Here is a 25,974-nt window from a genome sequence, read left to right as displayed (position 1 = left end):
CTAATCTTCATGCTTACAGTTTTGTTTATGGTTTCAAGTATTATGGTTTTGGAAAAGAAGGGCTCGGATTGATTGCAGTGCACACACCTATGATTTCCGCATTAAATAATTTTGGGATAAACTCTGATAAATATTTTACTTAATGATGATTTGAAATGTTGGAAATAAATGGTATCAATGTTTTAGCTATATTAAAATTGAAATTTTTACCCTTGATTTTTGGGTTGTTACACTTTTGCAAACAAATCCCCCTTTTGTGATCAAAGTACCTTGCGCAAAGAGGAATAGGCTTTTATCCCGTGTCTTTGTGGTTCGGCCCTGCTTGCCTTGTACTACTTTTTAGTTCATTAAAGCAGTGTATTTGGAGTCTGTTGTACCCATATTATTTGTTGGGTTTGACACACCTAACAATGGTATCCGTAGATTTAGATGCAATTGCATTAACAATTAAAGAGGTATATCTGAGGTTCTTTTTTTTTTCTAAAGTTATCTTAAATCCAATTTGATATTTAGTACTTTTTTAAACAAATTTTAATAAGACTAGGTTTCATGCACATATTTATGCCTAGACTTGGTCTTTTTGAATCACATTATTAAATTCATTAATAATTTATGTGATTTTATAATTGAAAACTTTGAAACACATATGCATATCCTCATGTACAAAAAGAGCATGTTGTTGCGTTCAAAATTAATAACTTTTTTTAACAAAAAATGGGTAGCTCTTCATGAGAAGATCAGAATATAAAATCTACAAGGTATCACTTTTCTTTTTAGTTCATCTCTTTATATTTGTCTCCTCATAACCAGTGAAATTTTCTGGTTAATTTGGTATTACACTTTATATTTTATCGTGGAAAAAAATTGTGCTATCGCTAACAAAAATTTCTGGTTTCGCCCCATTATATATATATATATATATATACTAATAAAAGAGTAGTTTTTAATCTTCTTTTAACATGTGCCAACATATTAAGCCTCATAATTAATGCAAAATTTATTTTTCTTTTGTCATGTTTCACCTTATTATATCTTATAATAAATGCATACCATCTGTCAACATATTGATTCTCCATTTCAAATTTCTAATTTAAAATTTTTAATTCTAATTACATTAAATTAACAATATTAGAATAAAAATTAAAATAAAATTAATACAAATTATAAAGTGATATGATTTTACATATTTATTTAAATCAATGATTATAATTTTCTATAACTGAAAAAACCTCTTAATTAATAATTTATTTAAAATAAGTTATTAATAATTTTAAATTTTAACTATTAAAATTTAATTAATTTTATAACCGTGGTTCCCACGGTTTATAAACTAATATATATATATATATATATATATATATATATATATATATATATATATATATATATATATATATTTACTATCTTATAAAACAAATCTCACTATTTCTAAAAATAGATTGAATAAAATAATAATATTTTTTTAAAACGTCCAAATCATTAAGCTAATTGTACAACTAATCACTAATAAAATAATATTAAAATTTAAACAAACTCATATAAATCTTCTCTTATAAATCTTCTCTTCCAAGGTTTTGATCAGATCTTTTTCATCCAAATAAATACTCAACACCCTATAATTTGGTCATTTCATGAATTTTCTTTGTTTTTAATATGACATGTTTCCTAAAACAAACTAATAATTGAATTGAAAATAATCATTATTTATCGAAAAAAAATTAATTGTCAAAACAAATTATTTGTCGTCCGCCGCTTTACGCGGGTAAACGGTTGGTGTGTATATATATATATATATATATATATATATATATATATATATATATATATATATATATATATATATATATATATATATATATATATATAACCTATTAAATTTATATAGATTTAATTAAAAACTAATTTATAACATTTTGTTATTTGATTCTTATTACCGTTTTCTTAATTTAGGTCATATTTCTCAAACATAACATGGACACTTTTAGTTACTTTCGAACAAATTAGAAAAAAATTAATCTCTACTGTCAACCAATAGTACATGGATTTCAATTGTCTATATAAGATTTATATTTGTTTTTGTTTTGCTACTAATATTCATCGAGCATTGATATTTTTGACCAGTAGAATAGCTATGACAATTATGAAATAGTTTGAACAAGCAATTATAATAAAATGAGCAAACTCAAAGTAATAAACGGAAAAAAAAAAAAAAAAAGAAGATGTAAATCAAGTAAAAGAATGAGAACTTAAGATAACCGAGAGTTGAAGTAGTAAAAACATTATATTAAAGCCCAAAATTTGTATATAAACTATGTAGTTTAACTCAAAAACAACGTAGTATTGGTAATTTTATATATAATCTTGTATATATATATATATATATATATATATATATATATATATATATATATATATATATATATATATATATATATATATATATAAAAGACAAAAAAAAAAACCAATGTTATAATCCGGAATAGGAACTCCGAAACAGAAATCACAACTCTGAAATACTATGTTCTGAAGCATAAGAACATTTTACCAAAAAATATATTTATTTTGTTAAAATCCCCTAATCTAATAAATAAGTACTTTTTTTTGTCAGGTGTCATTCTCTTATCCCCACCCAATCGATTTTTCCCGCTCATTTTCACGCTATGAAGTTCCTAAATTTTCTCTACATACAGTTTCGTTTTATGTCACAGACAATTACAAGTCAGCTGCTTTTAGGGGAAGATATGGTTTTGAAACGAAATCATCTCCAAATCAATTCCTATAAACTAGGGCGGCACGCTACCTTCTTCAACTTCTTAGTGTCTCTAAACATGAGAGATAATCCACAAACATCAAGATTATGGTCTCTTCATCCGTCTATTAGAAGTGAACGTGTTTATGGTGTTGCTATATTTTTTTTATTCAACCAGAAGATGTAACAATGTAAGATGATTTGTTTTATGTGTTTTATCTGATACTAAAGCTGATAATGAACTTTCTACATCTTATTTTGAAATTTTCGGGTGTCATATGATGCCCTCAGGCTTATGGAGATGTGTTTGAGGAATCCATATCATATTAGGAAATTTTAGAGGTGACGAACTTAATCACCTATTCTTGAAGGTAGATTTTCTCCATGAATGAAGAGATCAAGGTCATGAGAAATTGGTAACCTACTGCTTTAGTTTTGAACTTCTGGTTGGGAATTTCAGTTGACTAGGACATTCAAAAGCCTACTTTTTGCTTAATATATGATGATTTTTTTGAAATTGCAATTTGAAGTAGTTTACAAAATCAGTATGTTCTAAGGTAATATTGACTTGATTTCCTCTTACAAAATCAAATTTTAATGGACTAAGGGAGGGTGAGGGGTTAGATTTGTACATATATACTAGCTCATGTCAGATGCCCAAAACCTATTTGTTGAAATGCCTCAAAGAAGTTCTTATCCACAAATACATTATTTGTTGGAAAGGGTTTCGACCCAACTTTGTGGTATTTGTATTTCGGTACATTAATTATCTGTATAGTGAAAAGGGAATTGGTTATTTGAAATAATCAATTTTCCTAGCTATTGTTGTGTTAATATGATTGTACAAAAAATAAAGTTGGCATGTGTATTTTACAGGAAACGTGATTCATTGATGTTGCAGAGATATGCCTCTTCTTATATCTTTTCATTTCAAGTCTTTAACAATCAAGATACATGTTACATACTATTTAGAAATTTCATTTTGCCTATTTTTGATAGTTTTAGCGTTTATGCATTTTTTTATCACCACTTTGGATTATTGTTGAGTCAAGATTGCTTCTTCAATCAATTATTGAAAATACAACAAATCAAATGTATCGTTTAGCCGTGAATGGAATGGGATTCAGCAATTCTCTCCTGCCACCCAGGACAAGTTGCTACAACTGTTGGGAAAACTAAAGGAGAAGATCTAACTCTTTCTTGTTCAAATGTTACAGAAAAGGGACAAGTTAATGATTCTTATAACGGGGAAAGATGGAGTTAGAAAGTCTTAAACTATGAACTCTATCATTGATGAAGGAGCAGTTACCAGGCACTTTTAAGAAGTTTCTACAGATATTTTTTAGACCTAAACTTTATTGTACATGTTGAATTGCTTATAGAACAACATGAATATTATAGTTATAAGCATTGAGGCCTACAATGGTGTCAAGAGAAAGGTCATGTTTTACATTGAACATCATTGACACACCAAGCATTGTTGAAGGAGGATATGTCAATGATCAAGCTCTTGAAATCATCAAAAGGTCATCTTTACTTTCCATGGTTTTTAATAGATATGAAAGAAAGCTTTTGTCTAAAAAGATTTACATTAATGGAAACTTCAAATATTTGGTATTTACACATGATTATGATGCATTGTTTTCTTTTGCTTTCCATTAAGTGATGTCTGAATAAAGAGTTGTTTTTTTGTATGGTTCTTTGAGCAGGTTTCTTTTGAATAAGACAATAGATGTTTTACTCGGTGGATCGATTAGATGCATATAGAGTTATACATTAGATGGACAAATTGTGAAAGCTATAAGCAATAATTTTGGTTAAGAAATATGGAGAAAAACAAATGTAGTTCTCACACATGCTCAATTATCACCCAAATTATCTTTCTTATGAAGAATTTTTAGCAAAAAGATTTGAGGCACTTCTCAAGGTTGTGTATCGTGGTGCTAGGTTCAGAAAACTAGATATCAAGGTTCGTTGTAACACCGTAAATTTCAAAACAAAATTTTCAAATTTTTATACAACATGATTCATTTAATATTCAGAAAACAACCATTTTCAATCGTTCAATCCAAGTAATACAAAATCCCAAGATCTCAAAATCATAAATCCCGTGCATGTGTACTGATCAAGTCGGCGCCTTCTCTGCCATCAGCTGCTGAAGAGCTCCTAATGATGCCAGCCATCTACCTCCTAAATATTGTCATATTCGCTTGGTAGCTGACTCCCATCATCGACAGTTCCACAAAGCACGAAGCAAGCAACATTCGAGCATCGAAGGATATATACAACTCACTCTGGGTGATAACTCCGCTTGCTCAGCTCATCCCCGAAAGTACCACCAAACTCTGCAACTCTTCCCTTTGCAGGTTTTAACTACTCCTTTGCTAAGTACCATGGTACTTATCTAGGTATCTCCCTTAAATTACTCTTCTACTCGTATCTCCCTTAAATTATTCTCACTCATCACATACTCAAAAGCACATCGCATAAAACAGCAATCCCTAGGCTAAGGCATCACAAATCAGGCCACTCTAGTCCTAATATATGGAATACCTAGCCTGTCCCTAGCATGCAATAATATCTCATAAAGTGCATCATAAATATCTCATAACACCAAAGTAAGGGTATTTTGGGGATTCACCGTTCGGGCGCTGGTTGACCGTACACACCTTCCACTCTGCTTGGTTCCAAAACCTCTTTTTCTTTTTAGAAAATTTTAGTTTTGTTTGAAAAATTCTCAAATCCTCGGTTTGAGTTCAAATACGCCTGAAGGTGCATCCGAATCCCTCAAACCAAGGCTCTGATACCAAATTGTAACACCGTAAATTTCAAAACAAAATTTTCAAATTTTTATACAACACGATTCATTTAATATTCAGAAAACAACCATTTTCAATCATTTAATCCAAGTAATACAAAATCCCAAGATCTCAAAATCATAAATCCCGTGCGTGTGTACTGATCAAGCCGGCGCCTTCCCGCGGTCGTCACTAGTACCTGAAATAATTAACATCAAACACTGTAAGCACAAAGCTTAGTGAGTTCCCCAAAATACCACATAAAACACATATTAGCCACTCGAGGCTATAACTTTGTGGGTCCGTGCACCCAGACTCTGTGAACCCTCAGGTTCTAACTCTGTGAACCTTCCGGTTCCAACTCTGTAAACATGCACAGCATAAATCACATAGAAATAATGCAGTACAACACATAACATACATAGCATACAAATACTCTGTCACATAACTCTGGTTACCTACTCAAGGTAAAGTATAGTGAGAAGACTCACCTCGCGTATCTCGGAATCACTAGCGCTCGATCTCCCGAGCTATCATCCTCCTACAACACCAGCATATCTCTACTTAATACCACCTTGATCCTGGCTGACTAACACTACAAAGTCAAACTAGTCAACTCTGGACAACGGTCAAAGTCAACCCCTGACTGACTCTACTCGCCGAGTCAACCCGATGACTCGCTGAGTCACCCCAAGACTCGTCGAGTCCAACAACTCTGAGTCCACTCGCACCCAACTCACCGAGTCATCCCTTGACTCACCGATTCTCGACTCAACCAGAAAATATTGGGACTCTACGACAAGACTCGCCGAGTCCAAGAACAGACTCGCCGAGTCTAAGGCTATCTTCAACCTACTCGCCGAGTTGTTCATCCAACTCGTCGAGTTCCATCTCATCTTCAAGCATCTCGTCGAGTCCACCCTTGTGACTCGTCGAGTACCACCGGTCTGAATCCATACAGAAGCGTTCCAGGCCATGCAATTGATCCAAAACATAGATCTAGCCTCCTACAACCCATCCATCACGTAAAGTGGCAAACTTTACGTGAATCCAAAGAGATCTAGGCCTAATACAATTTAGAGCTAGGGTTTGGGACATGATGGCTTCACTAAGCACTCAAACACAGGGACTTTAATGCACTCTAGGCCTTCCCCATTCTAGATCTGAGGTAGCAACCTCAGATCTAACCTCCAAACTCCAAAACATACCAAGATAAGCTCCCATAAACCCCAAAATGATGAATCCATATGAGTAACAGCCCAAGAACAAGATATTTGTCACACCCCGAAACCGAGAACGGCGGAAACGTTCTGGGGTGAAGGACATCATGTAATGTATCACAACAAATGTAAAGTAGTAAATAAGCAACAACATCATCCATTGCATTATTAGTATAATTTTAATTACAATTGTTTTCTTTCATAGTACAAGACAACAAGATAACTAATCAAAATAAAAGACGAGTCTTGACTGCTCCGTCTTCTCTAAACCTTGCATGCGCACCTGTCTATTTATAACCTGAGAATACAAGTTATTTTGAAAGTGTAGATCAGCATTTAAGCTGGTGAGTTCATAAGTATTTAATGTCATTGCTTTGATTAGTTGTTATGAAAGACTGGTGAATGATTGATGAAACATTTAGTATAAGTATGAAAAACTCTAGAAAATCCCTTATTTCCTACTAGTATAAAAGTAGTCTCCTACCAAGACTCGATTGTATTGAAAGTACGCATCACTTGAAAATGTGACGGTTTTTCCCTGTTTAACTATCATTAGTTAGTCCCTTAAGTATACCTAAAATGGTATCAACCTAAAACATCCGTAGATTGTTCATTTACCTCTGTTGCTAATAGTCGGGTTTAGGAATAGTTAGTCCCTTATGTATACCTGCGAAGGTATCAACCTAAAACATCCGTAGATTATTCATTTACCTCTGTAGCTAACAGTGGTTCTCGGAATGGTTAGTCCCTCAAAGTACCCTTTAGTACTAGGATATAAAGTCCAATATATCTCGTCGATGATGTGATTGTATCACAAGGTAAAGATAGAAAGGTGAACTATATAACAGTATCTAGACATCTAACATGTAATAGTAATTTGCCATATAATGTCTATGTAAAAGTATTCATGTATAAGTATTCATGTAAGAGTATTCTTTCATATAGCATGTAGTCTAGACTCATGAATGAACTGACTCTGGTGTAATTTCTTGTAGTAGGGAAAATGTTTTGTTTACTCTAAACTATTCCTATAATAGTTTACTAGAATGTAATTGATGAGTATCCAAGTAGGTTTATACCCCTTGCTACCCAAGAGTATCGGAACTAAATTTACTGATGGAACATTTATGACCATATATGTATACACGATATATAACTAATATTTAAACGACCTTCGGAGGAGTACCCGATATCCCACCAGACCACATCCAAATCGAGGAAAAGGAAATAGGGTGGATAGCCTTCCTAAGTCTTTTAAACATTTCTTATATAACTATACATATAGAGGCATGCAATTTATAATATAAAAGCATAAAGAAGTTTTGTAAAATCGTTGAAAAGTCTAATAAAGAATTTGTGACTTGATGTCAGTTTATAAAATGATTGAAAGTATTTTGTTTGATAAGACAGTTTAAGTACACCGAAAACCACTGTTTGAAAACACCTTTGTAGCCGAGTTTGAAAGGAAGCTTACAGTGTGTAAGACAGTTTGATAAAGAGCTTTAATCATGTAAAAACGTTTAAGAAAGTCATTTGAAGTAATATATTTAGTAAAATTGTTAAACTTGTAGTAAATTCATTTGTAAACTAGTTATAATTCCCATATGATTGATTTATTAACAACAAGTATCCCAAAATATTGATGTTTTTCGTGCCAAAATAATCGTATGTTTGTAGTACCAAAGATGGACACATATACATATAGTATAAGCAGAGTGTTTGATTTATATATATAACAACACTTTTTATTTCAAAAGATATGATGTTATCGTGATATATTTTGCATACAAAAGTTTCCTATAAGGTTTATAAATCACATATGATTCTACTTAAATAAAAGTGTATAATAATCTTTATATATAACACCCGATAGTAGTCGAGTATTTAACTTGTATTCCCCCCCCCCCCCCCTTAAAAGCATATAAAAGTATTTATAAAACATTTAAAAGTGTAGTTTATAGGGGTATGAACTCACTTGATTGATTGAAGAAAGCGTGACGAAAACCGAGCAGAACTTCTACTCGAGAAAGCGGATCCCTCGAGATTCTCGGGAAATCTCGGGAGTCTCGGGAGTGTAAAACTTTCTTCCCACCTTGGACATGAAAACCGGGCCTTTGGGATGATTCTGAGGGTTGAAACACAGAGCTTCGGCGCGAGAAAGGAAGGAAATTAGCAATTTTGGCTGGCACCCTCGCATCCTTTTTATAGGGGTCTGAGAGGTTGCGTTACGCGGGGCGTACTAGAGTACGCGCTGCGTACTCATGCGTCATGCATGAGCGCATCCTCGGTCGAAGCATTAGAGCGACGTGGACGAATCGGAGCCTAGCATCCGAGTACGCTGGGCGTACGACGGTATGTTGGGCGTACGAGGGATCGGACCGCTGACTCGTTCTTCGGATAATACCGGGTTTTAATTTAATTTATATTTAAATTAATTAACAAACTTCAAAAATTCATATCTTTCTCATACGAACTCCGTTTTCGACGTTCTTTATATCCACGTGAAGGTGAGACTACGATCTACAACTTTCGTTTAGACTCCGTCGGCTAGTTTTGACTTTATCTTTAATATTATATTTTTAATAGGTCGGGACAGGAAAAGTTTGTTAAAGTTCCATAACTTCTTCATCCGACGTCCGTTTTCGTCAGACTTTTTACCGTTGTGCTAGTATTGTTGAGCCCTTCGATTCTCGTTTAGATTGTGTCGGCCAAAAGTCTCTCAATCTCTATTTCGAGTTTTTAGCTGTCTACTGCTATATCTGTAACTTAGAAAAATCACAACTTCCTCATACGAAGTCAGATTTGGACGTTCTTTTTATGTACGTTTATGGTTTGATGATATCTAAAACTTTCATTTAGATACCTAAGGCTAAAAACTATTGTATTGAAACTTCGCGTTTTACGTTTATCAGTATTGCCGGTTTTGCCGAGAATCTTCGGTTGGTCATAACTTCTTCGTTATAACTCGGATTTTAGGGTTCTTTAAATGTATGAAAACCCTAACACGATTCCTACTACTTTATTTAACCCAAATAATATTTTTGGAAAGTTAAATTTTGACCTAAATTTGACTTGCGTTCCATCATATTACCTCGAAATATCGGGTTGTCACAATATTACCTCAAAAGAACGCCCCAACTGCAATGAAACTCAAATCCAAGCAAAGCCCCTTGCTCCAAGCCTCCAAACTCCCAAGATTTCTTCAACAAATACCCTTCAAGCTCCCAAATGAACTTTGATCCACACACACACGAATACTAAGGGTTTCTGGACTTGAGGATGAGTAAAGAGGCTAGGGGAATGGATGTTAAGTTCTTTATATAGGGCTCAACCCCGAGAATTAGGGTTTTCTCCACTCAGCACCTATTCGCCGAGTCCATCTTTGGACTCGCCGAGTAGGCCACTTGACACGCGACCAAAGTCACGACCCTACTCGCCGAGTCCATCCATGGACTCGCCGAGTTTCCCTTCAAGATTTACACTTTTAGCCCTTCAACTCTACTCTTGATATTTCGGGGTGTTACAATTCTCCCCCACTTAAATTAGGCTTCGTCCTCGAAGCCTACGGCAACTCATCTCCAAAAATACTCCCACAACACGCCACCCGGCCTTGACCGGACCGAGTCCCTTAAGGCATACCCATCGAAACTCGAACTCACTTTCTCTTTCCTTGCTGTGTCCTGACCACCGTCTCAACCCGTGCACCGGCTTTACCCTCTGATATCTACACACAACAACTGAGTACTTCCCATGATGCATCACTACTCCAAATCTCAACAATCACTCGACCCATATGAGGTAGAAAACCATGAACCACCGGATCCCTGATCCGAATCCCACTCTATCCATTCCATGCTGACCGAAAGACCCATTCTTCAATCTCGGAGTAACTCCCACGAGTCCTCTTCTTGCAATCACACGCACATGCTGCACCAGTCCTCGCACTCTTGAGTTAGGAAAACTCGTCACACTGACGACATCTCCAACATCCCCAGGGGGAACCACCACTACACACACGACTCCCAGATCAGAATCAAGCTGGGAGTCCCAGACTCCATCCCTGCATCCATACAGAGACTCTTGGCTCTACACCCGCGGAATCCCTTCCGCGTCCTCAACAGTCACCCCCAACATGATGTCATTCCATACCACCACCGCAATCACGCTGCTCAAAGACTACCGATCTAATGTGACATCCCCATTTTCACGGCCAGAAAAGACCGATTTTGTTTATGCTTTATAAAAATCAGAGTACTTCTTTTAATAAAAATGTTACGGAATTCGTTCCCAGAAAAACACGATAAATACGTTATTAAAACATATTCGAAGAAACGTATTTTATTCATTTTAAAACGTTTGGGATGTCATTGTCAATACAGGAACATAAGCATAAACAGAACTTACATTTATTTACACTAGTGATCTACATCTCTTTAAATCTCTCAGTGTAAAGTGACTTCGTATCAACACCTGTGATAGAAATAAACTGAGTGGGTCAGGTTGGGAAACCTGGTGAGTACATAGGGTTTTCAACCCACAATAATATAATTATTATGTTTAAACAATCAAACAATCAACCCAATTACCCATCCCCATTATCTTCTTTAGTCTTAAGGATCTACCCTAAGAATCAGCTATTTCTCATTTATTTATTCCTAAGGATCATCCTAAGGAATCGACACGAAGTCCATCATTACCAAGGCTTATAGAATATATTTGGTGAACACGTAGTCCGAAACATCTGGTAACACTTAGTTCAAAAGTAACTAGTGAACACACTTAATTCAAAATACCTAGTGAACACACTCAGTTAAAAGATATGTAGTGAACACACTCAGTTCAAAATACCTAATGAGCACCTAGTTTAAAAACACCTACAGGTCACGAGCTTACTAGAGTTCCACCGGACCGTTTAGTATCGCCCATTGTCATCATCTATACTCCACCAGATGACTGGATCACTGACAACATTGATGTCTCCCATCGTGTTATCACAAAACAACTATTGCATCTACCCATGTTTTACCCAACACATTTTGTAGATATAAAATACATATACATTTTAAATCATTTAAAACATGTATAAAAATCTTTCACCCAGCATAGACAGCAAGTATTCAGACAATATGCACACACAGCACGTAATTTATATTAAAATACTTCATATCTATGTGTAAGATGAAAGGAACTATGCACTCCCTTGAAAGGTGGTGACTCAGCACTCAGACAACGCTTCGATACTCTCAAAACAATTTCCTTCGATAAAACCTAGTATCAATACCACTAGGGTTTAGTCTAACGATAACCGTGACTAATTAATAGTCTAGCTATTATTATTATTATATAAGCATTAAATAACACTCAATATAACTCATAATAATAGCCTAAATACTTATTATAAGTTCCTAATAAAGTTAATATATTAAAACATAAGCTATACTAAAGATAGGGTAGGCATAGCTCACTTACAGCGGGTTTTCTTGAAAACCGGGCTTCGCTGGAGCAGCGTTTACGAGCCGAAAGACCCTTTTTCTCGGGACTCCGGGAGCCTCGGGGCTTCCTTCGGGTGCTAGGGGGTTTACCTAGGCTTTAGGGGGGTTAGGGAGGCTTAGAGAGAGAGTTTAGAGAGAGAAAGACGGGTTTGAAGGTGTGAGAAAGAATGGAACTCGGCACCTCTATTTATAGGGTAGAAATCTGATGGACTCTCCGATTCTGAGTCATGACTCGCCGAGTTGGTGCATGTGGCAACCTTCTGGTGGTGCCACGTGTCCAATTCTGGTGGTGCCACGTCACCCCCTATCGCGTATCAGCCTTCAAACTTAGAAAGATCATAACTTTCGCATACGAGATCCGTTTTCAACGTTCTTTATATCCACGCGTAGGTAAAATCAAGATCTACAACTTTTGTTTAGACTCCGTCGGCTAATTCTCGACCAATCTCAAATTTAACAGTAGGAGGCGTTTAGACTGTTAAATGACCGCGAAGAATTCATAACTCCTTCATACGGACTCCGTTTTCGTCTGTCTTTTTACCGTTGAGTTCCTATTAATGAGATCTTCAACTCTCATTTAGGTCATGTAAGCCAAAAACCGCTCGAACTAAAATTCGAGTTTCGGGTCGTGCACTGCTAAGTCGAATCTTAGAAAAATCATAACGTCCTCATACGAAGTCAGATTTGGGCGTTCTTTTTATCGATGCTCTTAGTTTAACATATTATACGACTTTATTTTAGATTGCTAAGGATAAATCTTGCTCTATCGTAAATTCACTATTTACGCTTCCCGGTGTCGTGCAGGTTTTGCCGTAAAACTTCGACGTGCCATAACTTCTTCGTTATAACTCGGATTTCGGCGTTCTTTATATGTACGGAAACCTTGTGACATATTCCACAACTTGGTTAAGATTATTTATTCTAAATAATATTTTCTTGAAAAGTCATTTTCGACCCCTATTATCTCTAAATTGACTAGCCCAGATCTACGAGCGTTACATCTAATGACACCTCCTCCCATACAACAGCTCAAAGGGTGGCACACTGGTGCTCAACTGATGACTGTTGTTGCAGGAAAGCTCTGCCAAGGGCAAATACGTGTCACAACTCTCTCCGAAATCTATTATATATATGCCCGAAGTATGTCATTGAGCGTCTGAATCGTTCGCTTGCTCTGCAGTGTCCTCAAACATCACCAAGGTAAACTCTACCTCATTTCTCATATCCCTCTTAGATACTGAACACTAGATCAGCTTTTGGCCCCACAACTGAACCTCCAAAGGTCACACATATCATGACCCAAGATATCACACCAACTTCCTCCCTTTGACAAATATTCCGGCCCAGTGACACGCAAGTCACTAAATTCTCTTCTCCTCATACGAAAAATACAATCTGATCGAGGATTGAATCAACTCTGACCTCTGGAGTCTGCTGCGCATATCTCCTGCGCACCTTGCTAAATCTCTCGACAGAGGCGGAGGCCCCAGCCTCGCCCCGGTTTAACCATTAGGCTCCGAAATCCAATATTAGGGCTACTCAAGCCTAAAACTCCTCTGCATTGTACACTGATCAGAGAACACTCCATCATCACACTCTCTTGCTGTCTAGCGAGTTCTATGGTTTCTTGCAATATCACAACAACCTCTGACTAGTGAGTACTACGATTCCTCGTAGCACCACAACGCCAACCGACTAGTGAGTACTACGACTCCCCGCAGTACCACGACTCCCACTCTCTGACTTGTGAGTACTACAGCTCCCTGTAGCATCACAACACCCTCTAACTGGCGAATACTACAGCTCCCCGTAGTATCACGACTCGCTCTCTCTCTCTGGCTTGCGAGTACTACGGCTCCCCGTAGCATTACAACGCCACACTATGCTCACTAACTCATGCACCGAAGACTATCATAGGTAGTTACACACTTGCCCCAATATGCATTACAGACTCTAGCGGCAACCGCTATACGTAGAACCCATCTCTGCGGAGATCCACTTCCTTAAATAATTCCCTCTTGATGACAATACGCGAAGGGCTCCCACTGGAACCCTAGATACATGATACATCACTAGCCGCTTCAAACTCAAGACTCTAAATAACTCCGAAATCAAGACGTTATACGCGGAAACCACGGAACACCATCACCGAACATCACAATGTCCTGCCTCTACCACTGATTCTCCTACTCCCAGCACCATACATATACAACAAAACATTCCTCTGAGTCTCATAATAATTCTTCATTGTACCCAATGCACAACTTCAGTGTATCCAGACACTCACTTGGAATACAAAGAAAGCGCTGATGCTTCAGAACACACTGATGATCCTCCGGAATCCTTTCCTCTACTTCTCAGAATTCACGCAAGAATACACATACCGTCTCGGAAGTTGGCTGCTCGATGATCTTCTAACCACCCCAAAAAGGCATAAAAAAATCCATACTTCGACCCAGAAGTTCTCGACTGCCCATACTGTCATCACAAGCCTTCCACTTGAAACGACCCTGACCACCGCCAGATTCCTGTCCATTCACCACCTGCCGTGGAGACGCCCATCTCTCTCTCAGACATATACCACCTGCATTTTCTCGCCCTGCAACTTTCCCTGATCACCAATGACCCTGATCCCATGAATTCAAGCCGCAGGTTCCTGTATTCAACCCCTAACCGCTCTTGCACAAATCTCTGGTCCCCTCAACAAAATGCCCGGTTCTCCCCCACTAAGGTTCGAACCGTCCCCAATTGGCATACAACCATCCTGCCAATTATTTTTACCAGCAGAATCGCACCTGCCCCTGGCAAGTGTTGCGCAACGCCCGAAAATCCCCTTTAAGGAAATCAATCGATCTCATGGACTCTAAACCTCAGATGAAATCCTCAAGAACCTCTTGTCACGATGGCCTCTAGTCATTCCAGGTCTCATACCAATCCAATACCAAACAACTCAACTGTCCAATAACATCACTGACCCATAGACTGAACCACGAATCATCATACTCCCCCACCTCGACTCATCAACCAATGTTCCAACACATGGATCATCCCAAGAACAGGGACCTACTCCCATATTCAATATTCAACATAGATTGAAAACCACTGCACTGATAAACTCTACTGGTCTCCCCACTGATACCACTACAATACGCCCTACTATACTCAAATAGGTGTAATGTGGTCCTCGACTATCTCAGTCCTAACTGACTATCTGCTCATGATAATCACTGCCTCGTGGCACACATGCTACCTGATACTCTGGAGGAAAATCATCATCAATGACAACCTGCAGCGTTTACCCCCAAACCCAAAACTTAAACATCATGCCTCTCATGTTTCGCACACGAACATAAATAACACCACTCAGGTCATAGAAGGTGACATCTCCTCTATCGATTGATTTCTCAACTCATACCGAAATTTTCCCTTCCCTCTGACTCCATACCAAAATACTATGAAAGGCTCTTAACCTCCCTCTCAAAGGACGCCTCTTCGAACTCAATCATGGCCCACAAGCCTAAAACCCATAGCATCCAATCTCTACCTCATCAATCGAGACCGGATAACCGGAGAACCATAAGCATCATTCATTACGAACCATGGTACCCATCCCATGACATCTCTTCTCAATATTCTCTGGTGTATGGTTCCCGAACCATAACATCAATCCTTCATCTGCTCCGAGGTATGGTACTCGAACCATAACATTACTCCTCAATCTGCTTCGATGTATGGTACTCGAACCATAGCATCAATCCTCCATCTACTCCGATGTATGGTACTCGAACCATAACATCACTCCTCAATCTGCTTCGATGTATGGTACTCGAACCATAGCATTAATCCTTCATCTACTCCGATGTATGGTACTCGAACCATAACATCACTCCTCAATCTGCTTCAATGTATGGTACTTGAACCATAGCATCAATCCTCCACCTACTCTGATGTATGGTGATGTATGGTACTCGAACCATAACATCACTCCTCAATACGCTCATTAGAAACTTCAGAATACCCCCTGTATCGAGTATGGGTCCTCTGCTTTCAGTATACTACCTGCCACATCTACCCATACTTTCCACACGGACTATCCCAGAGCTCCTAAGTAGCTGCTCGACCTTCTCGATCCCCAATTCCGTCGCGTGCTTGCTCTCCAGCGAAATTCTTTACTCTGCCAGCGCACTCATCTGGCTACAGATACTCCCTAGGCTCTTCCTAGATTCTCACACTTCTCTGCCATCAGCTGCTGAAGAGCTCCTAATGATGCCAACCATCTACCTCCTGAATATCGTCATATTCGCTTGGTAGCTGACTCCCATCATCGAGAGTTCCACAAAGCACGAAGAAAGCAACATTCGAGCATCGAAGGATATATATAACTTACTCTGGGTGATAACTCCGCTTGCTCAACTCATCCCCGAAAGTACCACCGAACTCTGCAACTCTTCCCTTCGCAGGTTTTAACTACTCCTTTGCTAAGTACCACGGTACTTATCTAGGTATCTCCCTTAAATTACTCTTCTACTCGAATCCCCTCAAGGATTCCAACTAAATATTCTCACTCATCACATACTCAAAAGCACATCGCATAAAACAGCAATCCCTAGGCTAAGGCATCACAAATCAGGCCACTCTACTCCTAAGATATGGAATACCTAGCTTGTCCCTAGCATGCAATAATATCTCATAAAGTGCATCATAAATATCTCATAACACCAAAGTAAGGGTATTTTGGGGATTCACCGTTCGGGCGTTGGCTGACCGTACACACCTTCCACTCTGCTTGGTTCCAAAACCTCTTTTTCTTTTTAGAAAATTTTAGTTTTGTTTGAAAACTTCTCAAATCCTCGGTTTGAGTTCAAATACGCCCGAAGGTGCATCCGAATCCCTCAAACCAAGGCTCTAATACCAAATTGTAACACCGTAAATTTCAAAACAAAATTTTCAAATTTTTATACAACACGATTCATTTAATATTCAGAAAACAACCATTTTCAATCGTTTAATCCAAGTAATACAAAATCCCAAGATCTCAAAATCATAAATCCCGTGCGTGTGTACTGATCAAGCCGGCGCCTTCCCGCAGTCGTCACTAGTACCTGAAATAATTAACATCAAACACTGTAAGCACAAAGCTTAGTGAGTTCCCCAAAATACCACATAAAACACATATTAGCCACTCGAGGCTATAACTTTGTGGGTCCGTGCACCCAGACTCTGTGAACCCTCAGGTTCTAACTCTGTGAACCTTCCGGTTCCAACTCTGTAAACATGCACAACATAAATCACATAGAAATAATGCAGTACAACACATAACATACATAGCATACAAATACTCTGTCACATAACTCTGGTTACCTACTCAAGGTAAAGTATAGTGAGAAGACTCACCTCGCGTATCTCGGAATCACTAGTGCTCAATCTCCCGAGCTATCGTCCTCCTACAACACCAGCATATCTCTACTTAATACCACCTTGATCCTGGATGACTAACACTACAAAGTCAAACTAGTCAACTCTGGACAACGGTCAAAGTCAACTCCTGACTGACTCTACTCGCCGAGTCAACCCGATGACTCGCCGAGTCCCCAAGCTCAGAAATTCCCTCAATCCGCGACCTGACTCGCCGAGTCACCCCGAGACTCGCCGAGTCCAACAACTCTGAGTCCACTCGCACCCGACTCACCGAGTCATCCCTTGACTCACCCATTCTCGACTCAACCAGAAAATATTGGGACTCTACGACAAGACTCGCCGAGTCCAAGAACAGACTCGACGAGTCTAAGGCTATCTTCAACCTACTCGCCGAGTTGTTCATCAAACTCGTCGAGTTCCAGCTCATCTTTAAGCAACTCGTCGAGTCCACCCTTGTGACTCGTCGAGTACCACCAATCTGAATCCATACAGAAGCGTTCCAGGCCATGCAATTGATCCAAAACATAGATCTAGCCTCCTACAACCCATCAATCATGTAAAGTGGCAAACTTTACATGAATCCAAAGATATCTAGGCCTAATACACTTTAGAGCTAGGGTTTGGGACATGATGGCTTCACTAAGCACTCAAACACAGGGATTTTAATGCACTCTAGGCCTTCCCCATTCCAGATCTGAGGTAGCAACCTCAGATCTAACCTCCAAACTCCAAAACATACCAAGATAAGCTCCCATAAACCCCAAAATGATGAATCCATATGAGTAACAGCCCAAGAACAAGATATTACCTCAAAAGAATGCCCCAACTGCAATGAAACTCGAATCCAAGCAAAGCCCCTTGCTCCAAGCCTCTAAACTCCCAAGATTTCTTCAACAAATACCCTTCAAGCTCCCAAATGCACTTTGATCCACACACACACACACGAATACTAAGGGTTTCTGGACTTGAGGATGAGTAAAGAGGCTAGGGGAATGGATGTTAAGTTCTTTATATAGGGCTCAACCCCGAGAATTAGGGTTTTCTCCACTCAGCACCTACTCGCCGAGTCCATCTTTGGACTTGCCGAGTAGGCCACTTGACACGCGACCAAAGTCGCGACCCTACTCGCCGAGTCCATCCATGGACTCGCCGAGTTGCCCTTCAAGATTTACACTTTTAGTCCTTCAACTCTACTATTGATATTTCGGGGTGTTACATTCGTCCTTTCTTCAAATTTACCCTTTTACCCTTACCCATGCCAACATATTTTCTGCAATACTTGATCACCTTTTTAGGTGAGTTGAAAGGCAATTTTTGTTCTAATTTGGCTCTTTGCTTTCACTATGTTAATTGTAAATTGTTATGTCTTGATAAAATTACCATTTTATCCCTGTTATATTTTGGGTTAATGATATTGTAAAGTAATAATAATAACAATTGTTAATGATAATAATCATAAATAAAAGAGCAAATTATGTTTTTTTTTTTGTCCCAGGGTTAGCTGATTTTTGCTATTTTTGTCCCAAAAAGTTTCTCTTGCATTTTTGGTAAAATGACAATTTTGTAATTATTTTTTTGTCCCTATTCAAAATAATATGACTATATTTTTGGGACCAAATTGCAAAAGTCAGCTATATTTAGGGACCAAAAATAATCATTTTACTCAAATAATAAGGATCAAAATTAGAAGAGAAACCTATTGGGACCAAAAATGCAAAGTCAACTATACTCATAACTCATGGACCAAAATGTCATTTACTCCAAATAGAAATATGAAATGGAGGGTAAATCGGTCACTTTATCTGTACTCACCAGTTTCTAATTCACATAGTTAAAATGAGGCACCAAAACCTTGAAATAACGACAAAAAATGAAAACAAATTCATTTTTAAACCCAAACCAAAAGAACGTTATAAATCACAAGGACTGTTTTTGAAGTTCACTCATTATTTTGTATAAAGAAAAATCAAACCATGTTTTTGACTTTTAACATTGCGATTGTAGAACTTGGTTTGGTTGAAAATAGTAGCAGATGCAACAAGAATGAAAAAGATGAAAAGGTTAGTACTTAATAGTCATTCTAATATATATATATATATATATATATATATATATATATATATATATATATATATATATATATATATATATATATATATATATTATTTTTGACAATTAGTTAATGCATCTTAATTTTTTAAGATTCTTCCAAATGAGAGTGCTTAAATTCCACTTCCAAATGAGAGTGCTTAAATTCCAAGCATGACATATTCCTTTTGATCTCTTCATATTCTCACCAATAAACACAAGGAAGAATTTACAGCCCTACAAGATACTTTATAGGTTTTGGAAGATAAAAGTATTTTATTCAATTATTGCGATTAAATATGGTATAAGTGCATTTTTTCTTTAAAATTATTTTTGGTACAGAATAGTTGGTTCATTTGCTAATTTGTGTATACATGTAGAATTATGGAAAGAATGATGATTACTTATGTACTTATACTTTGCAAAATACATGAGCTACTTTCAAATTATATTTATATTTTGTTAAATGTTGGACTTTCATGTTTACTAATTTAAATTTAAATACATAAACAAACAAAATATGATTTTATTTTGTGTGTAAATGAATGTTTGTAAATTTATAGTCTATGTTATTTTTTTAAATAATCAATATAATATTCTAAACAAAATTGATCTCTTTAATTTAATAAAATTTAATAAATATTTGATATTTCATAACTATTTTGAATTGTAATATTAAGTTTCCCGGATTATAACCTACTAATGATATATAAAGATTAGACTAGTCATTTTCCTTATTTTTATTCGTTTCATAAAAACGTCTTGGTTATCCCTAAAACATCGAATCGAGTAATTAGTAAAGAAAAATAATACACAAATTTACAATATTGGGAAAAAAAATTAATTTGTTACTTTTACAAGGAATAACTGAAATACACAAAGTTTAGTTCCGAACAAACTGGGGGCCCACTACGAAGCATCTCCTGGTTGCGTTTGGGTGTTCCGGCGCCAATTTCCGACCACCGTCGTCGCATTCTCCGTCTTCAAAGCCTTAAGGAATCGTCGATTTTCCAAACCTACAACACCATACATTCAAAATCGTTTTCTCTCTCTAACTTCTTCTCTTTTAATCTTGAGAGAGAAAGTGGAGAGAGAGAAGGATGGCAATTGATGACGACCAGTCGAAAACTTGCGTCGTCCTCGGAGGCAGAAGCTTCATTGGAAGATGTCTCGTCGTGAGGTTATTGAAACTAGGTAATTGGATCGTACGAGTTGCCGATTCCGCTCAGACTCTCCAACTCGATCCTTCCGAGTCCAAGCACGACTCGCCTCTTAACCGTGCTCTCTCTACTGGTCGTGCTTCCTATGCACACGTTGATGTTCGCCACAAAAGTACAATCATTAAGGGTACATTTTTTTCTCTGGAAATCTTTACTACTTGATGCAATTCGTTTTCCGTGTTCTGAATTTTTTTGCTACAATCACTAATGGTACCTCTTGTATTCTAGAATTTTCTGTTACTTGGTTTAATTTGTTTCTGTTTTCTAATTCTGCTTCTTGATGCAACTCATCACAAATGCAACCGTTCTTGATGTAATTCATCAATGTTTTTGGTGAGTACGTACTTGAAAGTTTTCAAATGAAATTGTAACACCCTGCTCAAGGCAAGAATAACGGAAAAAATGAACATCAATACAATGAAAAGCCTCAGGCAGCTTGATGGTGATATCTGTGTAATCAGTGCACATACTAGTGATCATTATGCTATGTATATAGCTAATTGTGGAAAATAGCACAAAGGCTCTTCTGTCTATCTGTTGTATTTCTGCTTTATAAATGTCTTTATAACCTATGTTTCAGGACAAGGGCTTAACTTGTATCATTCAATATCTTTTTCTTTGCAGCTATCGAAGGTTCAGAAGTCGTATTCTACATGGATGATGATATCGATTCTTGCAATCATGATTTCTATGTTGGTTACTCAATAATTGTTCAAGGTTAATCATCTGTTCTTCACTTTAGATCATGTTGTGTTCTAATTTGAAACCATATCTTTTTATCTCTTTCATCGTATATATACATTGTATTTCCTTAGGTGCTAAAAATGTCATCAATGCTTGTCGACGATGCAAAGTTCATCGGCTAATATACAACAGTACTACAGATGTAGTGATTGATAAATCACGTGATATATGCAGTGGAAACGAGACATTACTATACTCATCCAAAGTATGTAATCATCTGAAAATCATTTCAATCTTTCCTTATGAAGGTATTCTTGTACTTATTGTAATGATCTTGTTTGTTTGATGTCACATTACACAGTTTAAGAACTTGTATAGTGAACTGAAGGCTCAAGCAGAGGCATTTGTTTTGCTTGCTAATGACATCGATGGGGGGCTCCTTACATGTTCTCTTCGCCCTAGCAATGTTTTTGGACCTGGTGACAAGCTTCTTTTGCCATCTCTTATTGAAGTTGCAAAATCTGGTTGGGCAAAGGTATATTTTGCATTTATATGATTATTGCATTTGGTTTCTTCTTTATTACTTCTTCTTTATATAAGTAATAGAGTCTCTCATTCCAGTTTATTATAGGAAGTGATCAAACCATTTCTGACTTCACATACGTGGAAAATGTCGCCCATGCCCTTATCTGTGCTGAAGCTGCTTTGTCTTCTCGCATGCTCATTGTATCCGGAAAGGTACTATTAAATCATTTTTCTTTCTTCTTCAGTGACATCAATGGCTAAATGATATAAATATATATGATATGTTGTAGGTATTCTTCATTACTAACTTTGAGCCTGCAAAATCTTGGCAATTTGCCTTGTGTATGCTGGAGGGTTTAGGTTATTACAGGTAAGCTTTACTTTTCTATAATTTTGTAATTTTTGTTTGTGATGATTTGTGAAGATTGCTCTTTGTTTTTTTTTTTTTTTTTTTTTTTTTTTTTTTTTTCTCATATAACTGCAGGCCAATCATCAAACTTCCAGGTGTGGTTGTTCGGATGATTGTTTTTTTGATAAAATGGATGCATTCAAATATGAACTCCAGAAACCTTAAGAATGTTTCAGTTTACAATACAGTCCAACTAATGTCACACACTACAACTTATAACTGCTCTGCAGCTGAGCGCCATATTGACTACTCCCCAATCGTTTCACTGGATGTAAGTTTTATAGCTTCTACACCTCTAAATTTATCCTACCTTTCTTACAGTTATATTTTTTTTTTAAAAAAAAACACTGTTACTTATGTATCTTCTGTTATCACACTATTCATCAATTTTGATGTGAGAGTAGTTGAGTTGAGAGGGTAACAGAAGGGCAAATAGGTAAATTGTTGGTTTTTTTACTCATTCGGTTCAGATTAAGTCAAAAAGTAACAAACCGTTTTGGTGAATATGCAGGATGGTATTGCATTGACTGTCAAATCATTCTCTCATCTAGCTAAAGATTTACCTTCAACAAGGCTTGGTGACTTAATTGAACAATCAAAAGTTGAGGAGCTGTTAGGGGGTGGCCAAGGTAAACAATCAAAGAATTACCTTTCTTATTATTTATACCACAGTGACCAAATTAATAATAGAAATAACAAATTGAGAAAAAAAAAATGGACTCAACACTTTATATCCAACAGTGTTAGCAAGAAAATCCAAAATCGGATCGAAACTGCAAGTTTCACCAAACCACAGGGACGGTTTCTGTAACATACTATAATTATGATTTTGTGTTTGAATGATTCAGTTGCGGATATTTTACTGTGGAGAAATGAAAAGAGATCATTCTTATGGTTTGTTGGAGTTAGTTTTGTGTATTACTGGTTTTGCGTATGTGAAAGAATGATGATCTCCTCTACTGCTGAGCTTTTGCTGCTGATGATAGTAGTGGTGTCTGGATATGCTAAACTCTCACCAACAGTGTATGGATGTGCTAGATTGTCACCTAAAGTGTAAGCAAGCCTTTCTTGAACAACTTTTTAAAATACATATATAATGTAATTATTATTATTATTATTATTATTATTATAGGTCGGTTTGTTCGATCTGGAGGACAATACCATGTTTTGAGGTGTCTGAAACGTGTATGAGGAGTTGTGTTAGAAGCATGGTAAAGATATGGAATGGAGTAGGTGATGTAGCTAGATCACTGGCACAAGGAAATGACTGGGCTTTGTTTTCCAAGGTGGTATTGTCAATCTACCTTTTCAAGTTGCTGCTGGTGAACTCATTCCCCACATCAATGGGAGTAGGTGTGGATTTCTTTGTTTTTTCTTTCTTTGGCTTGTGTGTTTGAGTTTGACTTTTTAATTGGTTTGACTATTATATATGTGGTGATGCAGGGTTGGGGTTTTTGTTTAGTTTGTTGTTTGTTTATGAGCAATATGATGTGGAGATGGATGGGTTGGTAGGGGTTTTATGTGAAATGATGAGGCAATGTGTTGTAAGTGTCACAAGTCGTATACCTGTGCCAACACCAGCTCCTCTATGTATCTACACCACTAATGCAAAATCAAAGGATCAGAGACACCACAATTAGGGCAGTAGAACTAAACCCAACATTGTAGTATATGGTATTCGGTCGATTAGACTATATTACCTCCATGTTTGTATACCAAACTAAACAAGGCTATCATTTTTTCGTTACAATAATTCAATCACGTCTACTCTTTTTTTGTCATGACTCAGAAGCCTAAAAACTTTATGTTTTACAGGTTTATTGCAAATATGCCTCTACTGGTTTCTAAGAAACCAAAGATATCAAAAGTGAGATCAGAATTCATAAGTCGTGGATCACCTTAATGTAATTAAACATACAGGTGAAGTGAGGACGAGCTTAAAGCAATAAATATTAGAAATAATGTCATTTGTTAAGTAAATTAAATAGTTATCTATTATTTTTTCCGCAACAATAAAAAAAAAAAAAATTATGTTTAAGGTTAATTGAACTGAATTGATTACACTTCATGCTGAAGGAAGGTTAGTAGAAAAACCAAATGTTTAAGATATGTTTGATATGCTAGCTTAAATATTAGATTTTAACTAACTAATAGAATAATAGTGTTTGGTAAAAATCTAGCTCATAACCAAAACAAGGAAGGTACATTGCTAGAAAAATAAACGGTATTTTTGAAATTAAATGAGACTTTTCAGTAGCTTACATACAAAAGAAGACAATGGTGAAATGGCTTCCAAAAGAAAAAAGTACCTTGTTCGACAAATTTTCTCATTCGGTTTAAAAAAAAACATTTATTATCATGTTACCTTGTGAAAATAAATGTGTGTTATAATATGGTGTTGGCTGGTCGAAGATAAACATAGATGATACAAAATAACGAATATTGGAGAAGAATGTATGTCTTTCTTTTTCCAGTTTAACATTTTATTTTTTGGAAAGGGAACTTCCCTACTGAGGGTTTCCGGGCCAGCTTTCGAGCACCGACTAAGCCCCCGCTGTGAACATGAGTCTATGCCTCATGCCCTGGAGTCACTGCTGATAAACCTCCATGACCATAGAGGCTAAGTAGTGTCAGGATTTGAACACGAGTCAATAAGTTATCCACCATATCTTCCACATGTCTTACCAAGTCACTACAACCAAAATGGTTCTAGTTTAGCATTTTGACAAAGAGATTCTTAAAAAATGCAGTATAATAGTGTTTGGTAAAAATCTAGCTGATAATTAGAATAAGGAAGGTAAATTGCTAAAAAAATAAAGGGCATTATAGTTAATTATTTATTTATTTATTTTATTTTTGTATATTTTTTGAGAATATTATATATTATACAAAGAATTGTCATCAAGAATTTTTCAGTTATATGATGTGAAAAAGTTCAATATCACATAATTGTTTATTATTTTCACTAATTCTTGTTATTTTATATGAATTGTTACTCATTCACATTCTTAGCCATTCTTTTCCACTTTTTCTTATTCTTATATAATATGATACAAAGAATACGAAGATGGTTGATATTGTTATAAATTTTTATTTTTGATGCAAATTGTTATTATTTAAAAATATATACGGACATATTCCTTTAAAATATTAATTCTCAAACAATCACTTGAATGAAATCAAATTCTTTAAGAATGAAAGAAGGTAAATTAAGTAACCTAACATTTTTTTTTTGAAAAAATAACCTTTTGGTCCGGAATTGGTCATTCCGGACCTGAAAACTGGCCCAAGCCCAATACTGTAGCCCAATGGTATATATATGGCTCCCACACACAAAAAATCCGAAATACGTGTTCTGCAATTAGCATATT

At 36.5% G+C, this 25,974-nt stretch overlaps 1 protein-coding gene and 1 pseudogene across 1 annotated transcript; both read left to right on the top strand.

Moving 5' to 3' along the window:
• The first annotated feature begins 410 nt into the window (after window positions 1-410).
• On the top strand, window positions 411-20,162 carry LOC145029832 (translocase of chloroplast 34, chloroplastic-like; annotated as a pseudogene).
• Window positions 20,163-20,572: 410 nt separating this feature from the next.
• Window positions 20,573-24,384, top strand: LOC145031113 (3beta-hydroxysteroid-dehydrogenase/decarboxylase-like). Its single transcript, XM_078979612.1, has 11 exons — window positions 20,573-21,112; window positions 21,610-21,702; window positions 21,801-21,934; window positions 22,031-22,204; window positions 22,291-22,407; window positions 22,485-22,564; window positions 22,679-22,874; window positions 23,115-23,232; window positions 23,452-23,656; window positions 23,736-23,956; window positions 24,047-24,384. Exons 1-11 carry the CDS (start codon window positions 20,866-20,868, stop codon window positions 24,241-24,243), a joined length of 1,782 nt encoding a protein of 593 aa, XP_078835738.1. The 5' UTR covers window positions 20,573-20,865; the 3' UTR covers window positions 24,244-24,384.
• The last annotated feature ends 1,590 nt before the right edge of the window (window positions 24,385-25,974 follow it).

This window comes from Lactuca saligna, chromosome 2 (genome assembly GCF_052625555.1).
Source record: "Lactuca saligna cultivar CGN05327 chromosome 2, ASM5262555v1, whole genome shotgun sequence".
Classification (NCBI taxonomy): Eukaryota; Viridiplantae; Streptophyta; class Magnoliopsida; order Asterales; family Asteraceae; genus Lactuca; species Lactuca saligna.
Note: the sequence above shows the minus strand (reverse complement) of the source record. Positions and strands in the feature narration are given on the sequence as shown.